The sequence below is a fragment of the Taudactylus pleione genome, unplaced genomic scaffold (assembly GCF_031769625.1).
Source record: "Taudactylus pleione unplaced genomic scaffold, aTauple2 ptg000711l, whole genome shotgun sequence".
NCBI classification, from domain to species: Eukaryota; Metazoa; Chordata; class Amphibia; order Anura; family Myobatrachidae; genus Taudactylus; species Taudactylus pleione.
Genome location: NW_028285113.1, coordinates 7,872,611 through 7,899,901, shown reverse-complemented (window position 1 = coordinate 7,899,901; position 27,291 = coordinate 7,872,611). Strand labels below are relative to the sequence as shown.

The 27,291-nt window shown below is 45.1% G+C and overlaps 1 protein-coding gene across 2 annotated transcripts in view; it reads right to left on the bottom strand.

Annotated features, from left to right (window-relative positions):
- DYNC2H1 (dynein cytoplasmic 2 heavy chain 1) overlaps nt 1–27,291 on the bottom strand; it is a 480,449-nt gene that overhangs the window by 218,573 nt on the left and 234,585 nt on the right. For both annotated transcript variants that reach the window (XM_088456705.1, XM_088456706.1), the window contains 3 exons: nt 17,684–17,773; nt 1,060–1,125; nt 531–581 (listed from right to left, as the gene is read on the bottom strand). In XM_088456705.1, the coding sequence (XP_088312831.1) occupies nt 531–581; nt 1,060–1,125; nt 17,684–17,773 (207 nt within the window). The remainder of the gene's footprint in view (nt 1–530; nt 582–1,059; nt 1,126–17,683; nt 17,774–27,291) is intronic.

Sequence of the window (27,291 nt, the reverse complement as noted above, 5' to 3'; positions counted from 1 at the left end):
ACAGAGTTCAAAATCATCCTCTGCAAAACAGTTAGCCGACAGTAATTTACGGTCAGCGAGACAATCAACATTCGGAAATTATCGTATATTTGAAAACTGCAGAATATTATTATAAAAATAAACAAAAATCACATAAGACTATTTTTTTTAAGGACTAAAAAAAATTACAAATACTCTAAAGATACTTTTACTTTAACAGAGTGTGGTGTAATCTTCTGTAATCCTCCACTTTTATAATCTACCCCACTCAGAGTCTGGCATCATACAGTATATAGGAAAGCTCAGTCATTACATCGCCACCAAAAGCTGACATTTAGCACTGGAAATAAATGCATAATTACAACATATGAGGGGCTAATAGGAAACAAATTCCCTTCAACATGGAAGATAAATGGATCAATAATACATCATCAAATCAGAATGATATAATAGTACATTGCAGGGAATAACATCAATGTACTGTGCAAGCTCTAGCTCACAGAAGCTCCTCTCTATACACACACAGTGCTTAGTATGAAATGTTTACTTACGGATTTCTTGCACACATCTCCGATGATAACCCCAGTGAATGTGTCCCACTCCTGTAACATGGAATCACAGGAATTACAGACCTATTTTACAATGACAGCTTTCCAACCTCAACACAGATCACCTTTACTGTATTTCTCACACGTCAGTAAGTGTGAGAGCTCTGTCTATGGTTCTGGATAATTATATATTACAGGTGACACACACTAATTTAGAGCTAAATTGGTGTGATAACATCAGTGTGTGTGTAACTGTGAGGGGCTTTCCAAGTAGATGTCAGCGTCCATAAAGGACGCAGAGCAAATAGTATAGTGGTCCTTGTAAGTGTTGTACCGCCATCGGTCTCATTACAAATTTATGTTCAGGTCAATGACGAAGATTCAGTGGAAACATGTTTGTGTACCAGGATTCGGTGGAACTAGGTTTTAACTACATAGCTTGCTAGTTACATTATTTGCATGGTTGCTCCTCTAGGAGTCCATGCAGAACGGATATGCATTACTATAGGAGGATATTTTACGGACTGCTTACATTGGCCTGGAATAATTCCGAGTGCATGCCGCGCACGAAATGTAGGGCAAACATCAGCTGATCGGCCTAGGGAAAAACAAAACAGTGTGTAAAAATCACAATTTCCAAAGCAAAGGACACTCTCAAAGAATACGGCTAAGAATAAAAAGAGACAAAAGCCACAAAAGGAAAAAAAATAATGCTGATTGCTTGGCACACATACAAAAACTAGCTACTGTAGGACATGACTGCTGAAGGCAGGATGGGGGAGTTGGGTCAGTTTTAAGAGGACTTTGGTATAATTTCGTCATGGTGCTCCAAATTTTGGACAATTTAAAAAAAATAAAATAAAAAATAAATAAATAAATCTGGTAAAGCCCAAATACCAAGCATTGCAGATAACAGGTATTCCAACTACAGCAATCAATATAAAAACAAAAAACAAAAAAAGGTTTAGTTGTTTTCTTTTAATATAAACATAAATAAAGTAACATTTTCTAGTAAAAGTGGATAAAGCTAAACATCAATAAATCAATAATACATACACATAATCAAATGACATCTTCTAAGACAAGCAGCCTCTATATGTATACCTATATAACTATATGTCTATACTGATATCAGATATGATATAGAAGAAAAGACAGCTACTGTAAAAGGAAGAACAAAATGGATAGCAGAGCATAGAGCATATTAATCTGCAAACCAGATGATATTGCGGAACACAACCAAACTATGTTGTCACCAAGTATTCTATCCATGATAATGGCCTATCTTTATGACGCACAGTTTTGGTGATTATGAGCATGTGCAGCTAAGTTTATGTTGAAAATTAGGGTGTGCAGTCCAGCCCCCACCCTTACATGGGCAGCTACTGTAAACGCCACCTTTTTGGAAGCTCCTGAAATGGAGCCCCAGTCAGTAAATAGGTCCTGCCAAGGGCATGTGCACAACAGCTCTCAAAAGGTTCCCTAGTACTCAACAGTGCCAGGCTCTTGGGTATATCCACCAGCACTCCTATAGGGTCTCAGAACTGCTATCATCCTGCTTTATAACAAGCTGACAGTGACGCTCTCCTACCATGAGCCCTGCCAGTATAGAATCGGAAATTGATTGCTATCAGCCTGATCCCTGATTGGATGAATGTTTCGTTTTCTTTCTGACCTTGAACTGGAGATAGATGCTGGGGTTCAGTGACGTAGGCTACCCTATAGCAAAGAAAGCTTGTACGGTAGCAGTGCCTCAGACCCATTGGGAGCAGAGCAAGGAAGGTATGTTATATTTCACAATGGGACTGCAGGGGCTCTGGTTTATACTTTTGTAGTGGGTCCTTCCATATTATATAATGCGCTATCAAGCACAACATTTTATATTTTAGCTTGGTCACCGAGAGGTTGGATCTGTATTGTATAATAGTCAACCTGCAGTGCGCTCTGTATGTCCACTTTACCTGGTGCACCAAATAATTAACTTGCTCCACCATAGGAGCGGTAAGTCGGGACGCCTGCTGTTTCTAATTTATTGACGTGAGTAAAAAGGTGTAACTTTACACATATAAATCTATGCTATCCCTATGTAAGTTATATTATATACAGTGGTGGACAAGAACGGTGTTTCATTGCAGCTATTCAATTAGTGAAACACAAATGACATGAAAATGTAGGATACTAGCAGACAGATCATCCTTGATAGTCAATTATTGAATACCTTATGTATAAAAGCACTATTAGGAAGTTACCCAGCCTAGTTTCAAATATATATGAAAATCCACATCTAAAAAAGAAGTCATTATTTGTATGTTTTGGCTATTATCGGGGACACGAGAGACCCTGTTCTCTGCTTTGGAGCGGAGTTAATTACTGTAATCACACGGGAGGCCTCTGCAAAATGTAAAGCAGCTTTTCCTCTAATTCAGGTCATAGTGCTAAATCATGAAAAATGCAGCCTATTACTTGGTAAATGGAGAAGTTTCCCTGGCCTGGATTCACAGGGGAAACTTCAGTGAGACTGCAGGCTGCATTATTAAGCATCGCTTCATGGCCATTCAATCCAGACAATACACATGGCAGAACTGCGCACGTTTAATAAGGAAACTAGATCACATGTATAGAAGTAGGGATAGGTGTTGCCTTATATTTCAGTATTTGTCCTGTAGAACGTGAAGCCAAATAGGATTCTGCAAAGAGAAGAGTTCTCTCTCCATCTCTGTTTATTAGGGATGAGCGGGTTCGGTTCCCTGAGAACCGAACCCACCCGAACTTCGGGGATCCGGGGCGATCCGAGCCCAAGCTCGGATCTCCCTGTCTGCCCCGGATCCCTCTCCCGAGGCAAAACCTCGAGATCTGCTGTCGGATCTCGAGGTTTTGCCTCGAGCGGCCATTTTAAAAAAAATGCCTTTGCCTTTAATGGGCAAAGTGCTGATTGGCTGACAGAGCCGTCTGTCACGGCTCTCAGCCAATCAGCATTATGGTGCTCATTTGCATGTAGCACGGACTCGTGAGATCCGTGCTACATGCATCTGTGTGATTGACAGTGACACAGAGCACAGATGGGTCAGTGAGACCCGTCTGTGCTGCTGTGTATTTCAATGACACAGATGCACGCACGGACCAGGAGATCCGTGCTACTTGCATCTGTGTCATTGACACAGAGCACTAACGGGTCCGTGAGACCCGTCTGTGCTGCTGTGGTAAAAAAAAAAAAAAAAAAAAAAACCTGTGTAAAAAGAGAAAAAAATGGCGTGCCCCCCCCCCAAAAAAGAGCAACCAGCCCCGGGCATTAGTGACCCAGTGCTGGGTGTGCTTAAATACAGGGGACAAACGACATAGGGGTCCCCTGTACTTAAACACAACCGGCACTGGGCTAGTCAGAACCAGAGCTGGTTGCCAAAATACGGGGGACAAACGACGTAGGGGTCCCCCGTATTCTGCGCAACCAGCTCTGGGCTCTGATCCGGTCCTGGTTCTGGAAATACAGGGGAAAAAAATGAGTAGGGTTCCCCTGTATGTTCCAGAACCAGCACTGGACTTTTTCTAGCGGGGGGCTGATGCCACAGCCAGGGGAGCCCTTTCACCGGGCCCCCCAGCCGCAGCATCAGCCCTGACCGCTAGTCAGCCCAGGCCGGGGATCCCTGGAGAGCTGGGGACCCCCCCAATAAAGGGGTCACCCTCTCCAGGGCTCCCCAGGCCCATGCTGATAGCCCGGGGCTATCCCCGCCACCCCTGGTGGCGGTGGGTGGCGGGTTGATTGTGTGGTGTGGTGTAAATAAAGAATATCAAACATTGTCTTTACAAGTAGAACTGCAAGTCCCAGCAAGCCTGCCCCGCATGCTGGTACTTGGAGAACCACAAGTACCAGCATGCAGGGCATTAAGGGCCCACTAGTACCTGTAAAAAAATGTTTAAAAAAAACACAGGACACACACACCGTGACAGTATAAGTTTATTAAACATACATACACACACACACACACACACACATGTACACATACTCACCTATGTAACCCTGTAGCATCGGTCCACTTGTCCGGTAAAGTATCCATAGGGGACCTGTGAAAAAAAACATACTCACCATCTCCTATGCGAGGTTCTGTCCTCTTCGTTCCAAAGTAGGCATCCCCGGACTTGGCAAAAAAAAAAAAACGAAAACGCGATCCACGAACTTAGTACCGTTCTATAGAACGGTACTTCCCGAATGAGAGCTTAGCGGCGGGGTATCACCATGGAAACCCCGCTGCTAAGCGTTCATTGGCTGAGAGAGGCCATCTCCCGTCTCTCTCAGCCAATGAACGGCTCCCTCCATTGTAGTCAATGCTGGGAGCCGCAAGGTTATTAAAGTTTACCCTGCGGTTCCCACCATTGACTACAATGGAGGGAGCCGTTCATTGGCTGAGAGACGGGAGATGGCCTCTCTCAGCCAATGAACGCTTAGCAGCGGGGTTTCCATGGTGATACCCCGCCGCTAAGCTCTCATTCGGGAAGTACCGTTCTATAGAACGGTACTAAGTTCGTGGATCGCGTTTTCGTTTTTTTTTTTTTTGCCAAGTCCGGGGATGCCTACTTTGGAACGAAGAGGACAGAACCTCGCATAGGAGATGGTGAGTATGTTTTTTTTCACAGGTCCCCTAGGGATACTTTACCGGACAAGTGGACCGATGCTACAGGGTTACATAGGTGAGTATGTGTACATGTGTGTGTGTGTGTGTGTATGTATGTTTAATAAACTTATACTGTCACGGTGTGTGTGTCCTGTGTTTTTTTTAAACATTTTTTTACAGGTGAACTACAGGTACTAGTGGGCCCTTAATGCCCTGCATGCTGGTACTTGTGGTTCTCCAAGTACCAGCATGCGGGGCAGGCTTGCTGGGACTTGCAGTTCTACTTGTAAAGACAATGTTTGATATTCTTTATTTACACCACACCACACAATCAACCCGCCACCCACCGCCACCAGGGGTGGCGGGGATAGCCCCGGGCTATCAGCCTGGGCCTGGGGTGCCCTGGAGAGGGTGACCCCTTTATTGGGGGGGTCCCCAGCTCTCCAGGGATCCCCGGCCTGGGCTGACTAGCGGTCAGGGTTGATGCTGCGGCTGGGGGGCCCGGTGAAAGGGCTCCCCTGGCTGTGGCATCAGCCCCCCGCTAGAAAAAGTCCAGTGCTGGTTCTGGAACATACAGGGGAACCCTACTCATTTTTTGTCCCCTATATTTCCAGAACCAGGACCGGATCAGAGCCCAGAGCTGGTTGCGCAGAATACAGGGGACCCCTACGTCGTTTGTCCCCCGTATTTTGGCAACCAGCGCTGGTTCTGACTAGCCCGGTGCTGGTTGTGCTTAAGTACAGGGGACCCCTACGTCGTTTGTCCCCTGTATTTAAGCACACCCAGCACTGGGTTACTAATGCCCGGGGCTGGTTGCTCTTTTTTGGGGGGGTGCACGCCATTTTTTTCTTTTTTTACACAGGTTTTTTTTTTACCACAGCAGCACAGACGGGTCTCACGGACCTGTCATTGCTCTGTGCCAATCACACAGATGCATGTAGCACGGATCTCCCGGGTTCGTGCTACATGCAAATGGGCACCATAACGCTGATTGGCTTCCTGTCTGCCACTGCAGTGCCACTCCTAGATGGGCCACGTGTTTGTGCCGCCCCCTTGTGTCGCTTAGCATAGTCATCCAGCTTCCTCGGTACAACCTTTTGGCCTAAAAACAATATTGTGAGGTGTGAGGTGTTCAGAATAGAGTGGAAATGAGTGGAAATTAATGTTATTGGGGTTATTAATAGCGTAGGAACAAAAAAAGGCCCATTTATGTGATTTTAGCGTTTTTTTTTATTTTTTAAGAAAAAATCCAGATCCAAAACACAAAACCCAGAACCCAAAACACGGAAGGGTGGTTTTGGCAAAACCAATCCAGATCCAAAACACGAAGAAAGATCCAGATCCAGATCCAAAACACAAAACACGAAAAGTGTCCGGTGCACACCCCTACTGTTTATTAACATGACTGAGAGCTGCCATGTGGTGTGCTCTATAAATGGTACAATATAATATTCTACAGAGGTCAAAAGAACAGTGTCCCAGCGGCCAATGGTAGCGTATGAATGAATGATCTGGGAACAAGTGTAGAAGCCCATCCATTTACTCAATGACAGGATAGCAATCACAGGGAAGTTTCCTCCATAGTGTGGGGTGTGGAATATCTGATAGTCGTTCAGAATGTTGACAATGCCAATATTAACAGTCACAATGTAGGCACAGCTTTTTTTTCACTATTTAAGTCCTAATCCTAAATCTAGCCATAAAATGTACTGTCGACATGCCAAATGAAGAGCTTATAACCACGTCGGCATTGTGTATGCCAAATATCGACATAACATCCACATCTACATTTTTAATGTCCACACTCAGGACATGTCAACATTCTGTCGACCTAACGACTGGGTACCGTGCTGTAGCCTAAAGCTCATGTTATACGGAGCTTACCTTCCGATAGGAGGCCTGTGTTGATTAATCACCAACCAAATCCTTAGAATGCACCAGTATGGAGATTTTTGCTGAGGGAGATGTTCTGTGAGATCAATAGCAACTATAGTGGACACTGAAGAGGGTAACCAAGTGCTCTAAAACAGCGGCCAGATTGTCTATCTAAGGACAGACCAGGGCTGTGAGGTTGGAGATCATTCCCCAGCTCCCAGGCACTCTGACAGATCAGTGCTCATGAGTCTCTGTACCTATTAGCCTTAACATTATCTTGCAGAAATGAAACGCTAAACGGCAGTAGGAGGAAGCCAATAAGTATTGTTGATCAAGGCAATAGCAAAAAGAAAACAAAGACCTTTGATCTTGTTCTGAAAACAAGGCTTTGATCAAAACAGGAAAAAGAATAGCTACATGGTGAAGTTGGTGTCCCTTGTCCAGACTGATCTGTGTGAGAGTGTAAGTAATACATATGATACTAATAATGTGGGTAATGGTACAGTACAGGGGATAAGAACTAATGATGTTAGTACAGCACGCGATTCAGTATGATATACCATTGGATGGGATGTTGGCGGTCAGAAGACAGACAGCGGCAACCCGATCTTCAAAATCCCGACATAGGTTGGTAAGTACCCTAACCCTCCCCACCCCTAACCCTCCTTCGGCGGTGCCATACCCTAACCTCCTCCCCCCCCCCTCCCTGTTGGTGACTAACCTTAATCCTTTTCCATTACCCAAAACCTAACTTCCCCCCGGTGGTGCCTAACCCCTCTCCCAGCAGCCTAACCCTAACCCGTGGGGTCCCTAATCCTAACCCCCCCATCCCCGGGCTAACGCTAGTATACTTACCTTTGGGATGCCGACGTCGGTATCTTGTTCCCTTCAAGATTGCGGCGTCAGCTTCCTGGCGGGCATTGGGATTTCGTTGTTGGTATACTGACAACCGGCATCCCGTCCGCCGCCATATTAACCGCATCCCATGGGAGAGGATTAGCAGTATTGTGCATTAGTTACTGGTGAATACAAGACCGTGAAAATGTGGACAACTCTGTAATGTTCCTATTAGCAAATCACACACGCCGGCAGTACAATTATACACATGATTCGTTCTCATGCTCACACTTGTAGCGCCAGCACACGGGAAACGCTTACAGGAGCATATCATACTTTCCCGCATTCTGCCGGTCGACATTATGAACATTGGGCCTGATTCATTAAGGATCGCTATTGCGATCTTTATCAAAATGCCGTCGCACTGCCAGCACAGAAACGCCCACTGCCTCCCTCTACCGCTATCTCACATTTGTAATACCTTGCAAACCTCCACAAACATCGAGTACCATCGGCCCCTCAAGCAGATTACAGCAGCCCTGACCTTACTTAGAAATCGCTAACCGCGGTGCACACAGTAAGTACTCAAGCTGCGTATGCCGTCACAGTGGCTAATTTATGTATGCCCATGCAACGGCGTTCAAACGGACAGACATGCCTGTGTTTCTCCGACCACCCCGTCACCTCCCCCCCCCCCAAACGCTCACTACCTGTCACTCACTCTGCAATGGCTCTCCGTGGTCTGTGTGATCGCAATGCGATTGCAGTGGTGCCTTTGCGCATGAACACTGCAATGCACATACAGTATGCAACAAACGGCCGCAATAGCGATCCTTAATGAATCAGGCACATTGACAGGACATATGTAACTCAAATCATAAATTGCATTTATTTAACTACCCCACTGTCATACTCTACAGTAACTAATACATAGGTAATCACAGAGCCGTAACTAGACTTTTTGGTGCCCTGTGCCAGAGCGCATTGGCACAGGGACATAAGATGCACCTGAAAAACAGCCATGGCCTCATGGGGAAGGAACAGGGAAGAGATAGGGGAGGCCAGGAGATGCTGGGGATAAAAGAAGAGGAAGCTACAAGTGAGAATGATTATAAACAGGATAGTGACAGGCACAAACAGTGCCCCCTGCCCTGCGGTGCCCTGTGCCATGGAACTGGTCGCACTACCTTAGTTACGGCCCAGGTAATCAATTTCTTGTGAGCAGAAGTGGTAACTCTTCATTTTTTGGAGGAATTGAATTATTTATATCTAGCTACTATTTCTGTCCAAAGAAGAGTATGGCAAAATAATATAATATACTTTTACAATTACCACCATTAACCTTGACTAGACAATAATGTCCCAATGCCGATATCACCCACTACAATGCAAAAATTACCAGTTACCATCTACAACCATCACAATTACACTGTTATATAACAACCCATTCACCAGTCATAATTTGCATGTATTCTTCTACTATCTCATGTTTTAAAAACTACTATTTGATTCTAAATTAAATCATATATTGCACAGACTTAATTACCCTAAGGTTCAAATTGCAGTCTAGATAGGAATGCATCTAAAATATCAATTTATGAACGAGTTGAAGTCGGATTGTAGTAATATAGAGGAGTCAAAGGTTTGTCAAACCAACTCCATAGCCCTGCGGCAAACTCTTGATTACCGATGTGGTGACGGCACACTATGTAAGACCATTGGGTAATGACACTTAGTTAATGTAGTGAGCATGCTATACAGATGTGTCCTGCTACAGCGTTGCTGCGTACACCTGCGTGCGGATAAGCGCACTGCATTTGCTCCCACGCCTCCATAGGATTGCATGGTGCGATCGTAGTGCACGCCACAGCGTACCGTAGTGTATGCTGCTGCGGGTAATCGCATGACGCGATGCATGCGCACGTTTGTAGCACGATCGGCAAAGTGGACACATCTGTAGGTACAGGTTGAGTCTCCCATATCCAAATATTCCGAAATACGGAATTGTTTTGGCTTGACTGAAATAATGAAACTTTTGATTTTTGATGGTTCAACGTACACAAACTTTGTCTAAGGCACAAATTATTAAAAATATTCTATAAAATTACCTTCAGGGTGTGTGTAAAAAGTATATATGAAACATAAATGAATTTCATTTCTGTACACAAACTTTGCTTGAGCCACAAAATTATTGAAAATATTGTATAAAATGACCTGCAGGTTGTCTATATAAGGTGTATATAACACATAAATGCATTCTGTGTGTATGTTTGGGTCCTATTCCCAAGATATTTCAGTAAGCTATGCAAATATTCCAAAATACGGAATATTCCGTTATCCAAAATACCCCTGGTCCCAAGCATTTTGGATATGGGAGACTCAACCTGTACCACAAAGACAGTCAATTAAATGACGACTGCAGTCAACACAAAAGTGAGATGAAGCTCTCACCAACTAGAACAACTATATCACCTGCTACGAAGCAGTGACTGAACTCTGCCAATGATCTTCTGAATCTGTTCTCCAGGCAGGTGAACCTGGGACACATTAGACATGAGAGGGGCTGACATCTGGTAAGACGACACTGCTGACTGGAATAGCCACAGAAGCCTTACTGTAATGTGTTAATTGAGGAAGCTATAAGGTAACAAATCAGTTTGATCGTTGCCAGACAAGTGAAGGTATTGATTAAAATGACTCCTAAGTGTCGCCTAATCAATTCTCTATGACACTCCATCCATATTACAAAGCGCTTACTTTCAGGTACTAGAAACATGCTCAGACACCATATAGCTGAAGCCATTTTCCCTTCAAGGAAAAAAAGATGGTAATTAAACAAATGTCTATGCCAAAATCCATTCTTTATTGTACCAGGTTCTGGATTTGAGGAAATTGAATAAAGCTTAATAGTTAGATGGAAGTAATGCTACTCACACTGTAACACATTAATAAGCTGGAGGCGAGAACGTGTCGCACATTAAATGTTGACATTCCCATTCGCATGTCGGAGTAATCAATGAAAGTATGATATAGTGGTCTGCAAATAGCACACATAAGTTATAAATGCTGAGCTCTCACAGGCTAGTTTATTTCTCCCGTCAATATACCTTAAAGTCACCTTGGACTGTAGTAACAAGGGAAATGTAGACCCCCAGTGAGCTACAGTTTAATCAGGACCAATTCGCAGTGAAAATAAATAAATTATTTGCTAAAGTGTACATCTAATGAATATTAAAATGCACCCATTCCGTTTCTATTACGCTTTGACATCTGCTTTATCATCTAATTACACATGCAAAAGAAACATAATTCTCAATTAATTTTAAATATAAGGATGGAGCCCGTGAATGCAAAGTGTTGCTGATATTTTCTGCCTCGTAGTGGAGTTGCCAGATGCCCTTGTTCAGGAAGGACACGCTGCTCTTGTTGAATGGCTTTTTATTTTTAGCTCTATAGAGATCGTTGGTCAAAACTATGAAAGGAGAGGTAGAGAGAACGCCCTGCTGGAACACTCCGGTGGTAAGCGGGGACACCTCCTGGGTGCGTTCGAGTTTATACGCCGACAAGAATTTACAACAAATAAATCTCATCCCCAGTCCCAGTGTGGTGCCAAAAAAAAACATAAACAAAGAATTATTTTCCGTGCTGAAAAAGACCGAAATATGTTTCCTGCTAAAAAGAAAGTACAAAAACGACAGCGCAGAGAGTCTGAAACGCTGCTGAGTTCAATAATAGAGTCACTAAGTGTTCACGTCTGTTGTCTGTGGCTGTATTCTGCCAAGGATATATATAATCGTCCAGTGCTTCTAGTTCTAGGTCACAGGGCAGTTTAACTTTCTGAGATACTAAACAGAGAAAACAAGAGATGGTAATCACCGTTGTGTAACAAGTCAAGGGCTTTTTTTGTTTGTTTGTTTCTTTTAAAAGTTAAGACTAGACAATAATAGGGCTACTCAGTTACAGGTGATGTACGCAATGTACCATTATGGAACTGCGCCCATTCACACTGCAAATGATCCCTCGTACCCCATAGAGGTACGTAGGAGAACTTATATCATTGTATAACTGGCTGATATGTGCGTAGTGGGGACATCGTGTGCAATTTAACGGTTTCCTGATCATTTCTGACCAGCAAAAATGCAAACCCTTTTTTGTAGCCTCATGTTTCCCCATTTATCACAGTTACACCCAGTTTTATAGGTAAGTCCATAGATTTGCGTGCAAATATTGCCGTCAAATTGGAAAAATGAGTGTAGCTGGGCATTCTCAAACATACAAAAAAATAGGGCATCTAAATAGGGATAAAATAAAATGTTGGGAAGGCGCAGTTAATTGTTATTTTCCTTGATTTGCCGATGAGCACAGCCATTTTCTCCTGCAAAATGCTCCGGGCCTTGCCCTATATGTATAATGGGTCACATGTTGACCCTTGCAGCACAGGTAATTGAGCCATGATATTATTTATCATTTATTTATATGGCGTCTCAAGTGTTCCACAGCGCCTTACAAAGTACATAGACAAATAAGTAACCAGTGACTTACATTACAATACAATACAATACAGGACATGGATAATAAACATTGCTATATTAGTGACCTTTACGCCCACATAAGCAGCCAGGTGTTAGTTGCCCTAGTGGGGAGTAAGAGATAAATTTAAAATACAGTAGGGAGAAGGACAAGAGGGTAGAGGGCCCTGCTCGAAAGAGCTTACATTATTTAAGGGAGGGGCAGACAAACAGGAGTGACACAGAATGGGGTAGGCGGGGAGAAAGGAAGATGTAGGAGCAAGTTAGGATGAGAGCTGGAAGGCTTTAATGAAGTAGTGGGACTTGAGAGCTCGTTTGAAAGATTGTAGAGAGGTGCAGAGTCTGATGGGCAGAGGGAGGGAGTTCCAAAGATGGGGAGCAGCACGGGCAAAATCTTGGAGGCGGGAATGGGAGGAAGTAATCAATTGGCATGAAAGGTGGCGTGTATTAAGTGAACGAAGAGGGCGGACAGAAGAGTGAAGGGAGATGAGATCAGAAATGTAAATGGGAGAGGAATGGGTGAGGGCTTTGTAAGTGAGTATGAGAACCTTGAATTGGGTTCTGAAAAGGAATGGGAGCCAGTGGAGGGCTTGCAAAAGAGGGGAGGCAGATGTAGAGCGTTTGGAGAGGAAGATGAGCTGAGCAGCATTGAGCACAGACTGGAGAGGAGAGAGATGGGATTTGGGGAGGCCAGCTAAAAGAAGGTTAAAGTAGTCCAATCTGGACAAGACCAGTGAATGTAAGAGGGTTTTGGTAGCATCCTGGGTGAGAAAGGGTCTGATCTTGGAAATATTCTTGAGATGGAAATGACAGGACTGAGTTTCTGAATATGTGGTTTGAAGGAGAGGGAAGAGTCCAGGATGACTCCAAGACAACGCACTTTGGGACTAGATGAGACAGTTATGCCATCTATTAATAAAGAAATAGTGGGACATGATGTTATGTGGGAGGGTGGGAAGACTATCAGCTCAGTCATAGACATATTAAGTTTGAGAAATCATTGGGACATCCAGGAAGAGATAGCAGAGAGACAGTTAGAGATACGAGTCAGTAGAGAGGGGGAAAGATCAGGTGAGGAAAGGTAGATCTGAGTATCATCAGCATAAAGATGATAATGGAGGTCAAAAGAGCTGATGAGTTTACCTAGAGAGGACGTATAGAGAGAGAATAGGAGAGGTCCAAGAACAGAACCTTGGGGAACTCCTACTGTAAGAGGCTGTGGGGGGGAGGAATCGTCGTGAGAGGAAACAGAGAAGGATTGGTCATAGAGGTAGGAGGACAGCCAGGAGAGAGTAGTGTCACGTAGACCAAGGGAGTGAAGGATATGCAGCAGTAGAGGGTGGTCCACAGTGTCAAAAGCAGCAGAGAGGTCAAGGAGAATGAGCAGGGAGTAATGGCCCTTGGATTTGGCAGCAAGAAGGTCGTAGCTGACTTTTGTGAGGGCAGTTTCAGTGGAGTGGAGAGAACGGAAGCCAGACTGAAAAGGGTCAAGGAAGGAGTGGGAGGATAGAAATGTGGTGAGGCGGTTGTAAACAATACGCTCAAGGAGTTTAGAGGCAAAAGGGAGGAGAGAGATTGGTCGGTAGTTAGAGAGAATGTTAGGATCAAGATTAGGTTTTTTTAAGAATGGGGGAGACAAGGGCATGCTTGACTGCAGAAGGAACAGTGCCAGAAGAGAATGAGAGATTAAGGAGGTGGGCAAGATGGGAGCAGGTAGAAAGAGAGAGGTAGCGGAGGAGGCGGGAGGGGATAGGGTCGAGGGGAGAGGTGGAAGGGGGGGGGGGGAGGACTGGATAAGGGCCTTAACTTCCTCTCCAGTCACAGGGGAGAAGGATGTCAGAGTCGGTAAAATGGATGGGGAGAGGTGATCCGGGAAAGGAGGAGGTGGAGAGCTGGGGGACTGGTTAGATATGATGTCCTGACGTATGGAATCAAGTTTAGATGTGAAATAGGTAGCAAAGTCAGTGGCAGAGAGCAAGGAGGGGAGACGAGGAGGGGGTGGGCAGAGGAGGGAGTTGAAGGTGGAAAAGAGACGATGGGGATTTGAGGACAGGGAGGAGATGAGATTCTTGAAATATGACTGTTTAGAGAGGGAAAGGGCAGCACTGTAGGATGACAGCATGAATTTGAAATGGAGAAAATCTGCCTGAGAGTGTGATCTTCTCCACTGTCGCTTGGCGGTTCGTGAACACTTTTGCAGATATCTAGTGCATTTGGAATGCCAGGGTTGAAGTGTGGATTTGCGAGGGTGAGTAGTGATCGCCGGAGCAACAGAGTCAAGAACAGAAGTAAGGGAGGCATTGTATAGGGAAGCAGCTTGTTCAGTGCATGAGAAAGAGAGTATAGGGGAGAGAAGTGAGTCAAGTAGGGAAGAAAAGAAAGCAGTGTCAATAGCTTCAATGTTACGCTTAGTGATGGTAGCTTTCGGAGGTAGAGGAGGGGAAGGAAAGAGGGATAGGTTAAAAGAGAGGAGGTGATGGTCAGAGAGGGGGAATGGGGAAGTGGAGTAGGCAGAAATATCACAATGGTGAGTGAATACCAGATCAAGCAAATGCCCACTCGCATGGGAGGGTGAGGCGGTCCATTGGGAGAGGCCAAATGAGGAAGTGAGGGTGAGTAGTTTGGAGGCAGCAGATTCTGTGGGGATATCAATAGGAATATTGAAGTCACTGAGGATAAAAGATTGAAGGTCTGAGGAGAGAAAGTGAGTCAGCCAGGAAGCAAAGTTGTCAAGGAACTTGGAGGGAGGGCCAGGGTGACGGTAGATGACAGCTACTCTGAGGTGTACTGGTTGGAAGAGGCGTATAGCATGAACTTCAAATGTGGAGAAAGTAAGGGATGGTTCCTATGGTATATGTTGGTATGAATAACCAGGGGATAGAAGGACCCCAACACCACCCCCCATGGCGACCCCCAAGCCTGGGGGTGTGAGAGAAGGTGAGGCCCCATAAGAGAGAGCTGCAGGAGAAGTGGTGTGGGTAAAATCCAGGTTTCAGTAATGGCTAGGAGATTCAGGGAGTTGGAGATGAAAAGGTCATGGGTGGGGGCCAGTTTGTTACAGACAGATCTGGCATTCCAGAGGGCACAGGATAGAGTGACAGAGTTGATAGGAGAGATGTGAATGAGATTATCAGGGTTGCAATAGCGTGGAGATGAGATTACTTTGGGAGAGCGGGATGAATAGAGTGTAGGGATCATGCGTGCTCCTGTGCTAGGAGGGGACCCTGTAGGAAGTGGGCAATGAGGGAAATTAAGGAGAGGTGGATGAAAGTGGGGCAAAGTGACAGGGAGATAAGTAACGGAGGAGAGATTAGCAGTGGGGTAGTAGGATCCTTGGGGGGTATAAGAGAAAGAAAATGGAGTAATGGGAGAAGAGGGGGAGGAAGGCAGAGAGAGAAGGGGAGATAGGAGGAGGTGGAGGAGACCAGGGGAAAATTATAGAGGTGGAATTAGAGGGCAGAACAAAGGATTAGTTAGAAACTAAGTGAAGGGAGGAGATGAAGACAACATGGTCATGGTAAGGATGAGGTAAAGTGTCAGCACAACAAAAATATATTATTGAGTTTTGAAAAAGTGGAGATTAGATGGGAGCAGAAATTGAATATTAGAGTAGAGAGTGGTAGTAGCTAGATGATGTAAGACTAGGCAAAAGAGCTAAGGTAAAAAGACATTATTAGAGAGATATCTATTCACTCTCATGATTAATTTAATGCATCAGTGACGCTAAAAAAAAGTGTTATTATAAAACAAAAAGTGTCAGTAGGATGTTCTTGGTGATGACATTCCACTCTTTCCACCACCAGAATTTAAGCGCATTCGCAAAACTGGGTGCAGAACGATTTTCCAGTGGTAATTCCATGGACCAGGAAGTGGGTGTCCACCTTCAAATGCGGTAGGCTGACAAGCTGATGCAGAACGCACATGGGCAAATACATGAGCTTTTGAGACTAAAAAGTGTCTGTCACTTTGCTCTGCAGTGTGACATGTCCTGGCGGGACAAATAGATTGGGGCGCTCCAGGCATAACAAAAATGAAAGGCCAAATTGTGGTGTAGTCAGCACCCTCAACTATCAGAATCCCGACAGATTGCGGAGGTAAGTTTTAGGGTCAGGGAGAAACTTAGGGTTAGGCTGTGGCAGAGGAGGGTTAGGATAAGGCTGCGGGAGAGGAGGGTAAGGGTTAGGCTGCGGGAGAGGAGGGTAAGGCTTAGGCTGCGGGAGAGGAGGGTTAAGATAAGGCTGCGGGAGAGGAGGGTAAGGGTTAGGCTATGGGAGAGGAGGGTTAGGGTTAGGCTGCGGGACGGAAGGGTTAGGCTGTGGGATGGGAAGGTTAGGGTTAAGCTGCGGGGTGGAAGGGTTAGAGTTAGGCTGCGAGACTGGAGGGTTAGGCTGCGGGACGGAAGGGTTAGGCTGTGGGATGGGAAGGTTAGGGTTAGGCTGCGGGACGGAAGGGTTAGAGTTAGGCTGCGAGACTGGAGGGTTAGGCTGCGGGATGGAAGGGTTAGGCTGTGGGACGGAAGGGTTAGGCTGTGGGACGGAAGGGTTAGAGTTAGGCTGCGGGACGGAAGGGTTAGGCTGTGGGATGGGAAGGTTAGGGTTAGGCTGCGGGATGGAAGGGTTAGAGTTAGGCTGCAAGACTGGAGGGTTAGGCTGTGGGATGGGAAGGTTAGGGTTAGGTTGATACTAACAAAAATCTGTTGTGATTCTGTCGGGGTGCCTCTGTCAGTACTTTGATCGTCGGGATCCTGTACCCAACCATTTTAACAGACAATCCAGGTCACAGTAAGTTTAATAGGACTTAACACACTACCCCCCCCCCCCCTCTCTCACAGCGCGAGTATGTGAGGTAGTATGCCCCACTCATGGTACCTCCAGACTCGCTGATTTTTGTTTGCAGGCCCAAAGGGGCGGCATATAAGAATCTGCGAATCCGGTGTGAGATTGGGATAAGTTGCGGTGCCATTCCTACCCTGCTGCAACGGCAACATGTCCCCCTCATACCAACTAGGATCTACTCCTCTGAATAAATGTAGAAAATCAAAGATGACAAATTTAGACATAGTGCACTTAAAACCAAATCAATACGTTTCTCTACATTCACCTTTTGTTATTTCATGTCTGAATGGATTAAGTAATTTTCTGTGAAGGTAATTCACGAGTATTGATCAGAGTATGAAGAGCCCATTTACTGCCAGGAGCATCCTCACTGGGCTGCTGAGAACATTGTGTGACGTCTTCAATAGCCACTCTAATGTTTTACAAACAACCTTTATCAATATGAAATTCCGGCAAAACCAGATAAGACTTACCTTGAATAATGAACGACACACATACTCATAGACCATGTGCTTCAAAGAACCGATCAGTGACTTGATCCTTAATTCAGTACTTCCTGGCTCCTGCAGATGAGGATGAAATTATTATTATCATCCTTTACTTATATGGCGCCACAAGTGTTCCGCAGCGCCTTACATAGTGCATAGAACTAATAGGTGAACAAGAAACAAGTAACTTACAGTATATTACAGTGCAGGACAAGGACACGACTTGAAATAGTGATTAAAGCACTCACAATAAGCTGCCGGGAGTTGGCAGTCCTGTGTTAGGTGCCGTAATGGGGAGTAAAGAGTAGAAGAAAATGTAAAGAGAAGCACATGAGGGAAGAGGTCCCTGCTCATGAGAGCTTACATTCTAAGAGGAGGGGCAGACAGACAGGCGTGGCACAGAAGGGGAAGATAGGAAGGAAAGAGCATGAGGTGGGTTAGGATGAGTGCTGAAAGGCCGTGATGAAGTAGTGGGTCTTGAGAGCCCGTTTGAAGATTTGTAGAGAGGTGGAGAGTCTGATAGGGAGAGGGAGAGCATTCCAAAGGTAGGGAGCAGCACAGGCAAAATCTCGGATGCGGGAGGAAGTAATCAGTTGTCAAGAGAGGTGGCATGCATTATTTGAGCAAAGTGGATGGGCGGGAGTGTGAAGGGAGAGAAGGTCAGAAATGTATGCGGGAGAGGATTTGGTGAGGGCTTTGTAGGCGAATGTAAGAACCTTGAATTGGCATCTGAAGGGGAAGGGGAGCCAGTGTAGGGCTTGAAGGAGAGGGGAAGCAGATGTAGGACGTCTGGAGAGGAAGATGAGCCGAGCAGAAGCATTGAGAACCGATTGTAGTGGAGAGAGGTGAGAGACTGGGAGGCCAGCTAGGAGAAGGTTACAGTAATCCAATCTGGATATGACCAGTGAGTGGATGAGGGTTTTAGTGGCATCCTGGGTGAAGAAGGGTCTAATCCTGGAGATATTTTTTAGGTGAAAACGGCAGGACTGCGAGAGGTGCTGAATGTGTGATTTAAAGGAGAGGGAGGAGTCTAGGATAACTCCAAAACAGCGCACTTTGGGGCTAGAGGAGATAGTTGTGCCATTAATAGATAATGAAATTGTGGGAAGTGATGTAGTGGAAGAGGGTGGGAAGATGATCAGCTCAGTCTTAGACATGTTAAGTCTAAGAAAGCGCTGGGACATCCACGAAGAGACAGCAGAGAGACAGTTGGAGATACGGGTAAGGAGCGAGGGGGAGAGCTCAGGGGTAGAAAGGTAAATTTGAGTATCATTTGCATAGAGATGATATTGGAGGTCAAAGGTGAACTCACTAACCCCTTTGACCTCCAATATCATCTCTATGCAAATGATACTCAAATGTCTCCTTCTGCCTGTTCCCATCTGGCTCACCTCCTTAATCTATCTACGGGCTTATTTAGATCTTCCACCCGGTAATTGTTGCCATTCCTGCTACCTGTGGAATACCTTGTCTTCCGATTTATATATTGTGGCTATTTACCATATGTGTATTTTATGACTTCATTAAATTGTGCTTCGCTATTATGTGATTTTCTCCTTCTTTTGGGTATCTACCTGGGGAGTTACTGAAGATAAGATCCCCACAGTTGTGGAGGAATATCTGGAAAGAATCCATATCAATATCTGCTTATGTAATGTATTATCAGCGCTAGAAAGGCAGTTTCAACATTTTGATTTGTATATGTGGTGAAGGTGTGGGGATACTTTCTTTTGACACTACCTACCAGCAGCTGATTTGCGCACTTATATCACTTATCATAAAATTTTTAAGGTATTTATTTATATTGTGATATCCGATTAGTGTTGTTGTGGTGTGAATGTGGCCTAACTGAGCTTCAATAGCAGTCACTGCCTCTATTAAAATAAGGTAACCACATCTTAAGCAGTTCTCAGCTTTATTATGTTTAAAAACAGGCTACAAGTAAATGCATATTTTGTAGAAATTTTTTATGATAGTTTTTAAAAACAATTACCGTAGGATGGTTATTGTTATGGTTTTTGTTCAGGTTTCATTGTTGATGATTTTGTTTACTAACATTAGGCACGATTCTGAGTCGGACGAAAAGTCAAAATAATGGTCGGATCTCTGGGTTATCTGCAAACTACAGAAAGTGATTGCCCCATATCATGCATATTCGTGCTGGCGGAGAGCGAAAGTGCAGACGTATTGTTCTGACCGTTGACTGGTCTCTCTTTGCGTGGAACGGGCATTTCTGGACAGCAAATGGGTGCTTATGGTGCGGAGGCACGGAACAGATACATAGGGTGTCGTAGGCATGCAGGTATGCCTGCATTGTATGGGTGTTAAGTTCCGATTATAATGATGATGGAGAAACAGTGAGCGGCGCATTGTTCCGCATGAAGACAGACGGAAAACTGGCATACGCGGGCGAATACTCACATTAGCATAAGGTAGTAGAAGGCTGCCTCTGCCGAACAAAAGAGTGTCCGTAGATGGGTCAAACTCAGAAACCGGCCCAATGCCTTTATATGACTTTCACTTTGCCTCGTTTCACTGTAGTATACTAATTGTTATGTGGTTTCGTCTCCTGGATCCTGACATAAGGTGATGAACATTATACCCCTTTTACACCGACCTGAAAATCCAGGGTTGCTGAATGTGAACACGCATCAACCCGGGATTTTTGTCAGTGTAAACAGATCCACCCGGGTAAAGCGATCCGAGGAATATGTACCTGGGATTCGCAGATCATTTTCACCAAAGAACGGATCTGCCCATCGTGAAAGGCCAATCGTTTTACTAGTAATGCAAAACGGCTGATCGGAAGCATACACTAGCAATGTACAGTTCCGATTGGTTGGTGAAATCCAACATGTTTCACAACCTGATTTACCGATTCTGATCACTTTTTGGTCAAAATCGGCAACCCCCCCCCACCCCCCCCATTGCATTGTTTTACACAATCATCTGCAAAATGCAGAACTGCCCCATTTGATTGCTGAAGTGTGGACCCCATGAGAAAATTACAATTAGCTTAACACTTGGCTTTTGGTGACCACAGATCACAGACCAGCCCGCACCTCAGCACAGGTGTGATCATTATGTCTAACCTCCTACTCTGTTTATCAAGCCAGATCTTTAAAAATGACTGTGTAACATGTAATATCTGGGGAATGTTTGCAGCTAGATCAGCAGACTGTGGATTTATAGATTCATGGAGGAAACTGCTTCCACCATGTGTGTATCTAATAAGGCGCTTGTATCTTCTGTTTGTGTTTATTGTGCATTTGTGTGTACGATGCTTTCTGAATATATATGCATGCGAACCTCACAACCGCTCCAACTGTGGTAGGACCAATCAGATTTAAAACGGGTGTGACGCACACCCAGGACTTTGTACTGGGTACAGGGGTAGATGCATCCTGCTTCACAATGGACACTCTGGTGCACGATGCATGTCCGGGGAGCATAGAGAGGAAAGAGGTTGGTGTGTGGTCTAGTACTAGACGAGCCTTATCTGTGGATTGGTCATGCACATTAAGGCAGTACACACTGGGCCGTCTGGATGGACTTTCCCCCTGGGCTATAACTTACCAGTCTGTGAACACAACGTGTTCCATTTCAGTGTATCGGATGCACATTTATCTCAAAGGTAACTCATTGTAAAAGCAATGAGATGTGGTTAAAAAGCATATATATGCGTAATTGGCTTGAACAAGCAGACTAGGGCCCTCACTATCTTTGCATTTGAACCATCCTTGTACAGTATGGGTCTCATTCAGACCCGGTCGCAAGCACCGAAGTGCTTGCAACCAGGTCGATAGCTAGCCCCGCGCACGCGCAGCGGCCGCACTGCGCATGCGCAAGCCACGGAGCGACAGAGAAACTCTGTCGTTCCGGAGCTGTCTACAAAAGGGGCGGCTGTCGATGTTGATTGACAGCTCGCCCCGTTTTGTAGGCGGGCCGGAGGGGGGGTGGTTTCCAAAACAGAGGCGTTCCTTAAGGAACGCCTACTGTTTTGTGGGCGGTCGCACTGACATCATCAGTGATGTCAGTGGGGAGTTTCCTGCTCTTTCAGAGCAGGAAGCTCCCTGGGGCCTACGAGTGCCCAGACCCAACCTTAAGGTCTGGTCGTAAGCGCCGGTGGTCACGATGGTGAACACCATCGCGACCATCAACCTGGTCGGTCGTTAAGCTGTGGGTGTTAACCCACAGCTTAGCGATCGACAAGGAGGTGGTCATTCAGGATGCAAGCGGCCGCCCTGATTCAGTGCGACCGTTTGCAACTAGCGACCGTCTCTGAATGAGGTCCTATATCCCTTCTTTTTGTATCCCCTTTTTGCCCGCTGTCCAGTGCTGAAAACCACTGCGGCAATATTACTGATAATAATAACTTACTGTTTAGTAACTCAAATTGAACACAACGCAGAGATGGGCTTTCTATAATTATTGACACACACACACATCATTAAACCTGTATCTTAACATTCTAACAAAGACAAGACGCATTTTAGCAGAAATGATTTGCATTTTAAAAGTCAAGGAATATGAATTAAAATATTACCATTTGGTTTTGTACATCTATATGGCATGTACTTAACCTCTTGTCTAAAATGTTGTCACCAGAGCAGTCGCTCATTTCTATGGGTTTATCCCAAGCACATTTTCAATTTCACAGGCTTCCAAGGTGATGCTGACTTATACAAATGTTAAAAAAAACCTGAGTGGAAAAATCAGGGAGAGCTTTTGATCCAAAAAAAAGGTGGCACAATATGCGTCCTACTTTTAAATAATTTACTCACTTAAATGGAAATTTTAATTCGTTTTACAGATGACTCTTGCAGCGTATGAAATGGAATTGCTACTGCCAGAAACCTTTAATGTTAAATCTCCGGCATTTATCACTAATAAAAATTCATAATGCTGTATAAATGTGGAGCAAAATTCATAATGCTGTGTAAATGTGGAGCAAAATTCATAATGCTGTGTAAATGTGGAGCAAAATTCATAATGCTGTGTAAATGTGGAGCAAAATTCATAATGCTGTGTAAACGTGGAGCAAAATTCATAATGCTGTGTAAACGTGGAGCAAAATTCATAATGCTGTGTAAATGTGGAGCAAAATTCATAATGCTGTGTAAATGTGGAGCAAAATTCATACTGCTGTGTAAATGTGGAGCAAAATTCATACTGCTGTGTAAATGTGGAGCAAAATTCATAATGCTGTGTAAATGTGGAGCAAAATTCATAATGCTGTGTAAACGTGGAGCAAAATTCATAATGCTGTGTAAATGTGGAGCAACAAGCTGGTGCTGTATAGCTTGAAAGCGTGTAATAAAACAGAGAGAAACGCTTTCAAGAGAAGAATAAGCAGTGATGAAAATAGTGATTTGCAGTGATGTAGCAAAAGGCGTAAACATAAAAACACAATCTTGTTTAAATATGTAATGCTGTCCTAAAGCCTGTGCGAGTCGCTTTTACTTCTAGAGAGGCGGAGCTGATGGCAAGACCCCGTCATCATCAGGAGGAAAGGATGACATTTATTTACAACCATTCCTCTAAAGCAGGGGTCTTCAACCTTGGCCCTCCAGCTACTGTGGAACTACACATCCCAGCATGCACTGCCACTTTTTGATATAACAGCATGCTAAAACTATGGCAGTGCATGCTGGGATGTGTAGTTCCACAGCAGCTGGAGGGCCAAGGTTGAAGACCCCTGCTCTAAAGGCTCAGCAGCATACAGTAGTAGGACACAGAAATATATGACAGCTGGGAGGTGTACCTATCTCATATACTTCCTCTCTACCCGCAACTGAGGTGGTCGCAGGACTACAAGTTTAGACACTGAAGATCTAATTCAAAGTTAGGAAACAAATGAGGAGCAATGACCAAGAGCCATGTTGCACTCAGGTCTACTGGGGCATTCAGCAGGTACTGGGCGGCACAGCCCACTGAATGTGGTGCTTGTAAGGGGGGGAAGTAGGGGGGGTACTCTTGGGTCCCCACAGAGGCCTGGGTAATATGTATGCGGAACCTGCCACTCAGTGCCCCTGATTGCACTGCAGACGGAGCAGATATAGAATGTGCAGAGAGATGTAGCGCTGGGAATGGCTGTGTCCTAAGCTTAATTCTGAATTTCAGTCTAAAAACAAAGCTGGTCAGAATTTGTTCTTTAAGGTGTGTACACACTAGACAGTTCGCTGCAGGGGCGATATCGTCTAGTGTGTGCCCGGTTGGGGTGTGCTCAATGTCGTTAACGACATTGAACGATATCATGAACGATATCGTTCAGTGTCGGGCACCCTCCCTCATCCCCGAACATGCAACAACCTGACAATATCGTCAGATTGGCCTGAATGTTGGGGCGATGAACGACAATGACCAAGGACCTGCGGGAGCACGCATCATTGGTTGTTTGTTGTTATTGTTCATCGTTTTAGCGTACACACAGGTTGATATAGTGAACGACTGAACGATATCGTTAAAAATATCGGCAAGTGTGTATGCTCCCAAGTCTAAATCAATCCCTGAATGTATGAAGTACCTGGGAAAGTTTCACATGTACGGAAACAATGCAACATGTAATGTAGGGAATCGGTATTAAAAATCGCCGGATATGAGGCTGGTGGACCTAATACCGACGCCGGAAGCTAGAAGATGAAGATCCCGACAAGGTAAGTTTTTATCTATCGCTAACCCTCCCCCCCCCTTACCCTCCTTTAGGGGTGCCTAACCCTAACCTCCCCCCATATTGCCTAACCCTAACCTACCGCTGGAAGTGCCTAACCCTAACCAAAAACAGGAACAGAAAACTATTTTCTAAAATTTTCATTTGTCTCTATATAACATAAATATTATCAGTTGGTTGTATACAAAGAGTCCCGACACGAGACTGGATCCCGTTTATGATGGAGTTAGTATATCTGCAATCCGTCGCTCCGGGTCTCGCACCAAAGGGGGCGAGCTGTCGATGTTGAGTGACAGCTCGCCCCCTTCGGTGGGCGGGCCGGGGGGGTAGCTGCCCAAACGGAGGACGCCTACCGTCTGGGTGCGGCCCCACTGACATCACGAGTGATGTCAGTGGAGAGATTCTGGCTCTGTTAGAGACGAAATCCCTCTGTGGCTTGTGGCCACGAGACCCTACCACAAGGGTCTCGTCGCAAGCCCGATGGTCCATCATCTTGGCCGCTCGCCCACAGCTATGCTCACCCACAGCTATGCGAGCGGCCAAGAGGCCGATCCAAAAAAACCAAAAAAAGCCCGGACCTGATTCCGAGCGAGCGGCTCGGAATCAGGCCCTCTGCTCCCAATCTCAGGGAGGTGTGACCATTATCTCATCAATACAACACTCTGTAATAAACAGAAACCACCTAACATCATTGTGCCGAGCTATAAAATATGTGGAGTGGCAAACGTATGATATGTATCTGTCTGTCCAGTTTGCTATGTATGACTACTTGTCTCTCTTATTAAAATGAATAAAGCCTTTAAAATAAAGGCTATTTCTTGATAAGAAATGGTTCTATTGACAGAAACATGGTGATACTGCATGCGATATCTGTGTAAAGAGTTAATTGCACAGTTTTACAGAAGGAAAACACACACCCTGTACCTTGGCTGGTGTAACTGATAAATGGTATTGTCACTGGCTGGTAGTAAACCCATAGCTGCATTCTCATAACTTCTGCTTTACCTATAGAGCAGCTGTATGTGTGCAGGCTGCGACCGGACTCTAATCCCGTATTACACTGGCGTTCACACAGACACCTTGTAGGAGTTACTGGAAACATGAACACGTGTATAAAGATTGCAGGAGCAGACATGTGAAATCTCATAGGAATATCGCGGTTGCCAAATCATTATATATAGCTAAACACTAAAAAGAAGAGATTCATTTAATTTCATCCTCAGGTTTCTATTATCTGCAATTCACAAGCTTTTCTAGCGGCTCTGAATTTCTTACTCACAAAAAAGCCTTGAAAACTAGTCAGTACAAAAGTATTACAAGTACGAAAACTAAGCACCAATCAGAGGGATGAAAACAGATGGAAGGGGGGATTAGGATCCTAAATACTACTCAACAGAAAGACAGGAGATTGGGGAAACAGGGCCTGATTCAGGCCCGCTGGCGAGCGCAGGACGCTCGCAAGCGGGTCGATGGTGCCCTACTGCGCATGCGTGAGACCCGGCTAGCGACGGGGTAGCCGTCGCTCCGGGTCTCGCACCAAAGGGGGCATGCTGTCGATGTTGATTGATAGCACGCCCCCTTTGGTGGGCGTGGCTGCCAGACGGAGGCGTTCCCATGGGAACGTCTACCGTCTGAAGCCGGCCCCGCCGACATCAGTAGTGATGTCAGTGGGAGTGAATTTGGCTCTGATAGAGCCAAAATCACTCCAGGGCTTGCGGCAGCGAGACATTACCGCAGGGTCTCCGTCGCAAGCCCGATGGTCGCGATGGACTTGACCATCGCGACCATCATCATGGACGCTCGGCTTTTTTCCATGCCAAATTCTGTTTACAGACTCAGGCCCATATTCAATTTGGAGCGAAAAGCCGAGATCCGTGATACTTTTTCGCCGAAGACGTCATTTTCACCGATTCCAGTTATCCCCGTATTCAATTAGAAAAGTTTGCACCTAGTAACCAGCAGAAAAGTTTCGCCTATGGATCCCCGGCGGAAAAAAGTGCAGAATAGGGGATTTGGGGTGCAAAATTGCGGCAACCCCCCCTCCCCCCAAACGCTTTGGACACCCTTCTTGACGCAAACTGCACCAAAAAGCGCAAAAAAAAACATTAAGGACACCCCAACAGAGCACTATGAAATAAAGGTGAAAAAAATTGAAAGTGGGGGTACAAATTCAAAAAGCAGCGAAATAGTATTTGGGGGGCTCTGGTAGTATGGAGGAGGTGTATTTTTGCCTGCTGAAGGTGCGTTTTAGACGCTATTTAATGCTTGACTTTAGCAACTTTGGTATATGCGTGCACCCATTTTTATGTACCCCAAAATCGATAGGAATACTGTTTTCCAAAAAAAAAATAATTAATTGCTAAATACTATTCTCCACCACTTTACCAAAGACGCTATTTAGCACCTTTTGAGACCATTTGAAAATAACCAAATACCTTCAGCAGGGCAAATCGGGGGTATCCATAATGACCCCCCATGTCAGTGCATCTTTTGGGGGGTGTTAGACTGATTACCCCATTTTGGAGAGGACTTTCCGCCCGTTCAAGTTTCAGCGAGTGCTGTTTTCGTCTACTTTCAAATTGAATACGGGGAATCACGCGAAAAGTTTTTCGCACCCAAAACACGCAATATAGGCATCGGGTGCGAATCAAATTGAATACGGGCCATAGTCGCACACACAGATATACACTACACTATGTAGACAAAAGTGATTGGACACTGACAGCAAATAGATCAACGAGATCTTATTGATATCAGTACTTTGTAGGTCCCCCACGTGCAGTGATTACTGCAGACACCCTTCTTGGCAAACTGTCCACAAGTTCCTGAACAATAGCCGGCGGTGTATGTTTTGCCATTCTACCTTACGTATAGTGACCAACTGTGACACTGAAGAACAAGTCGGCCTAGAACGCACCCTTCA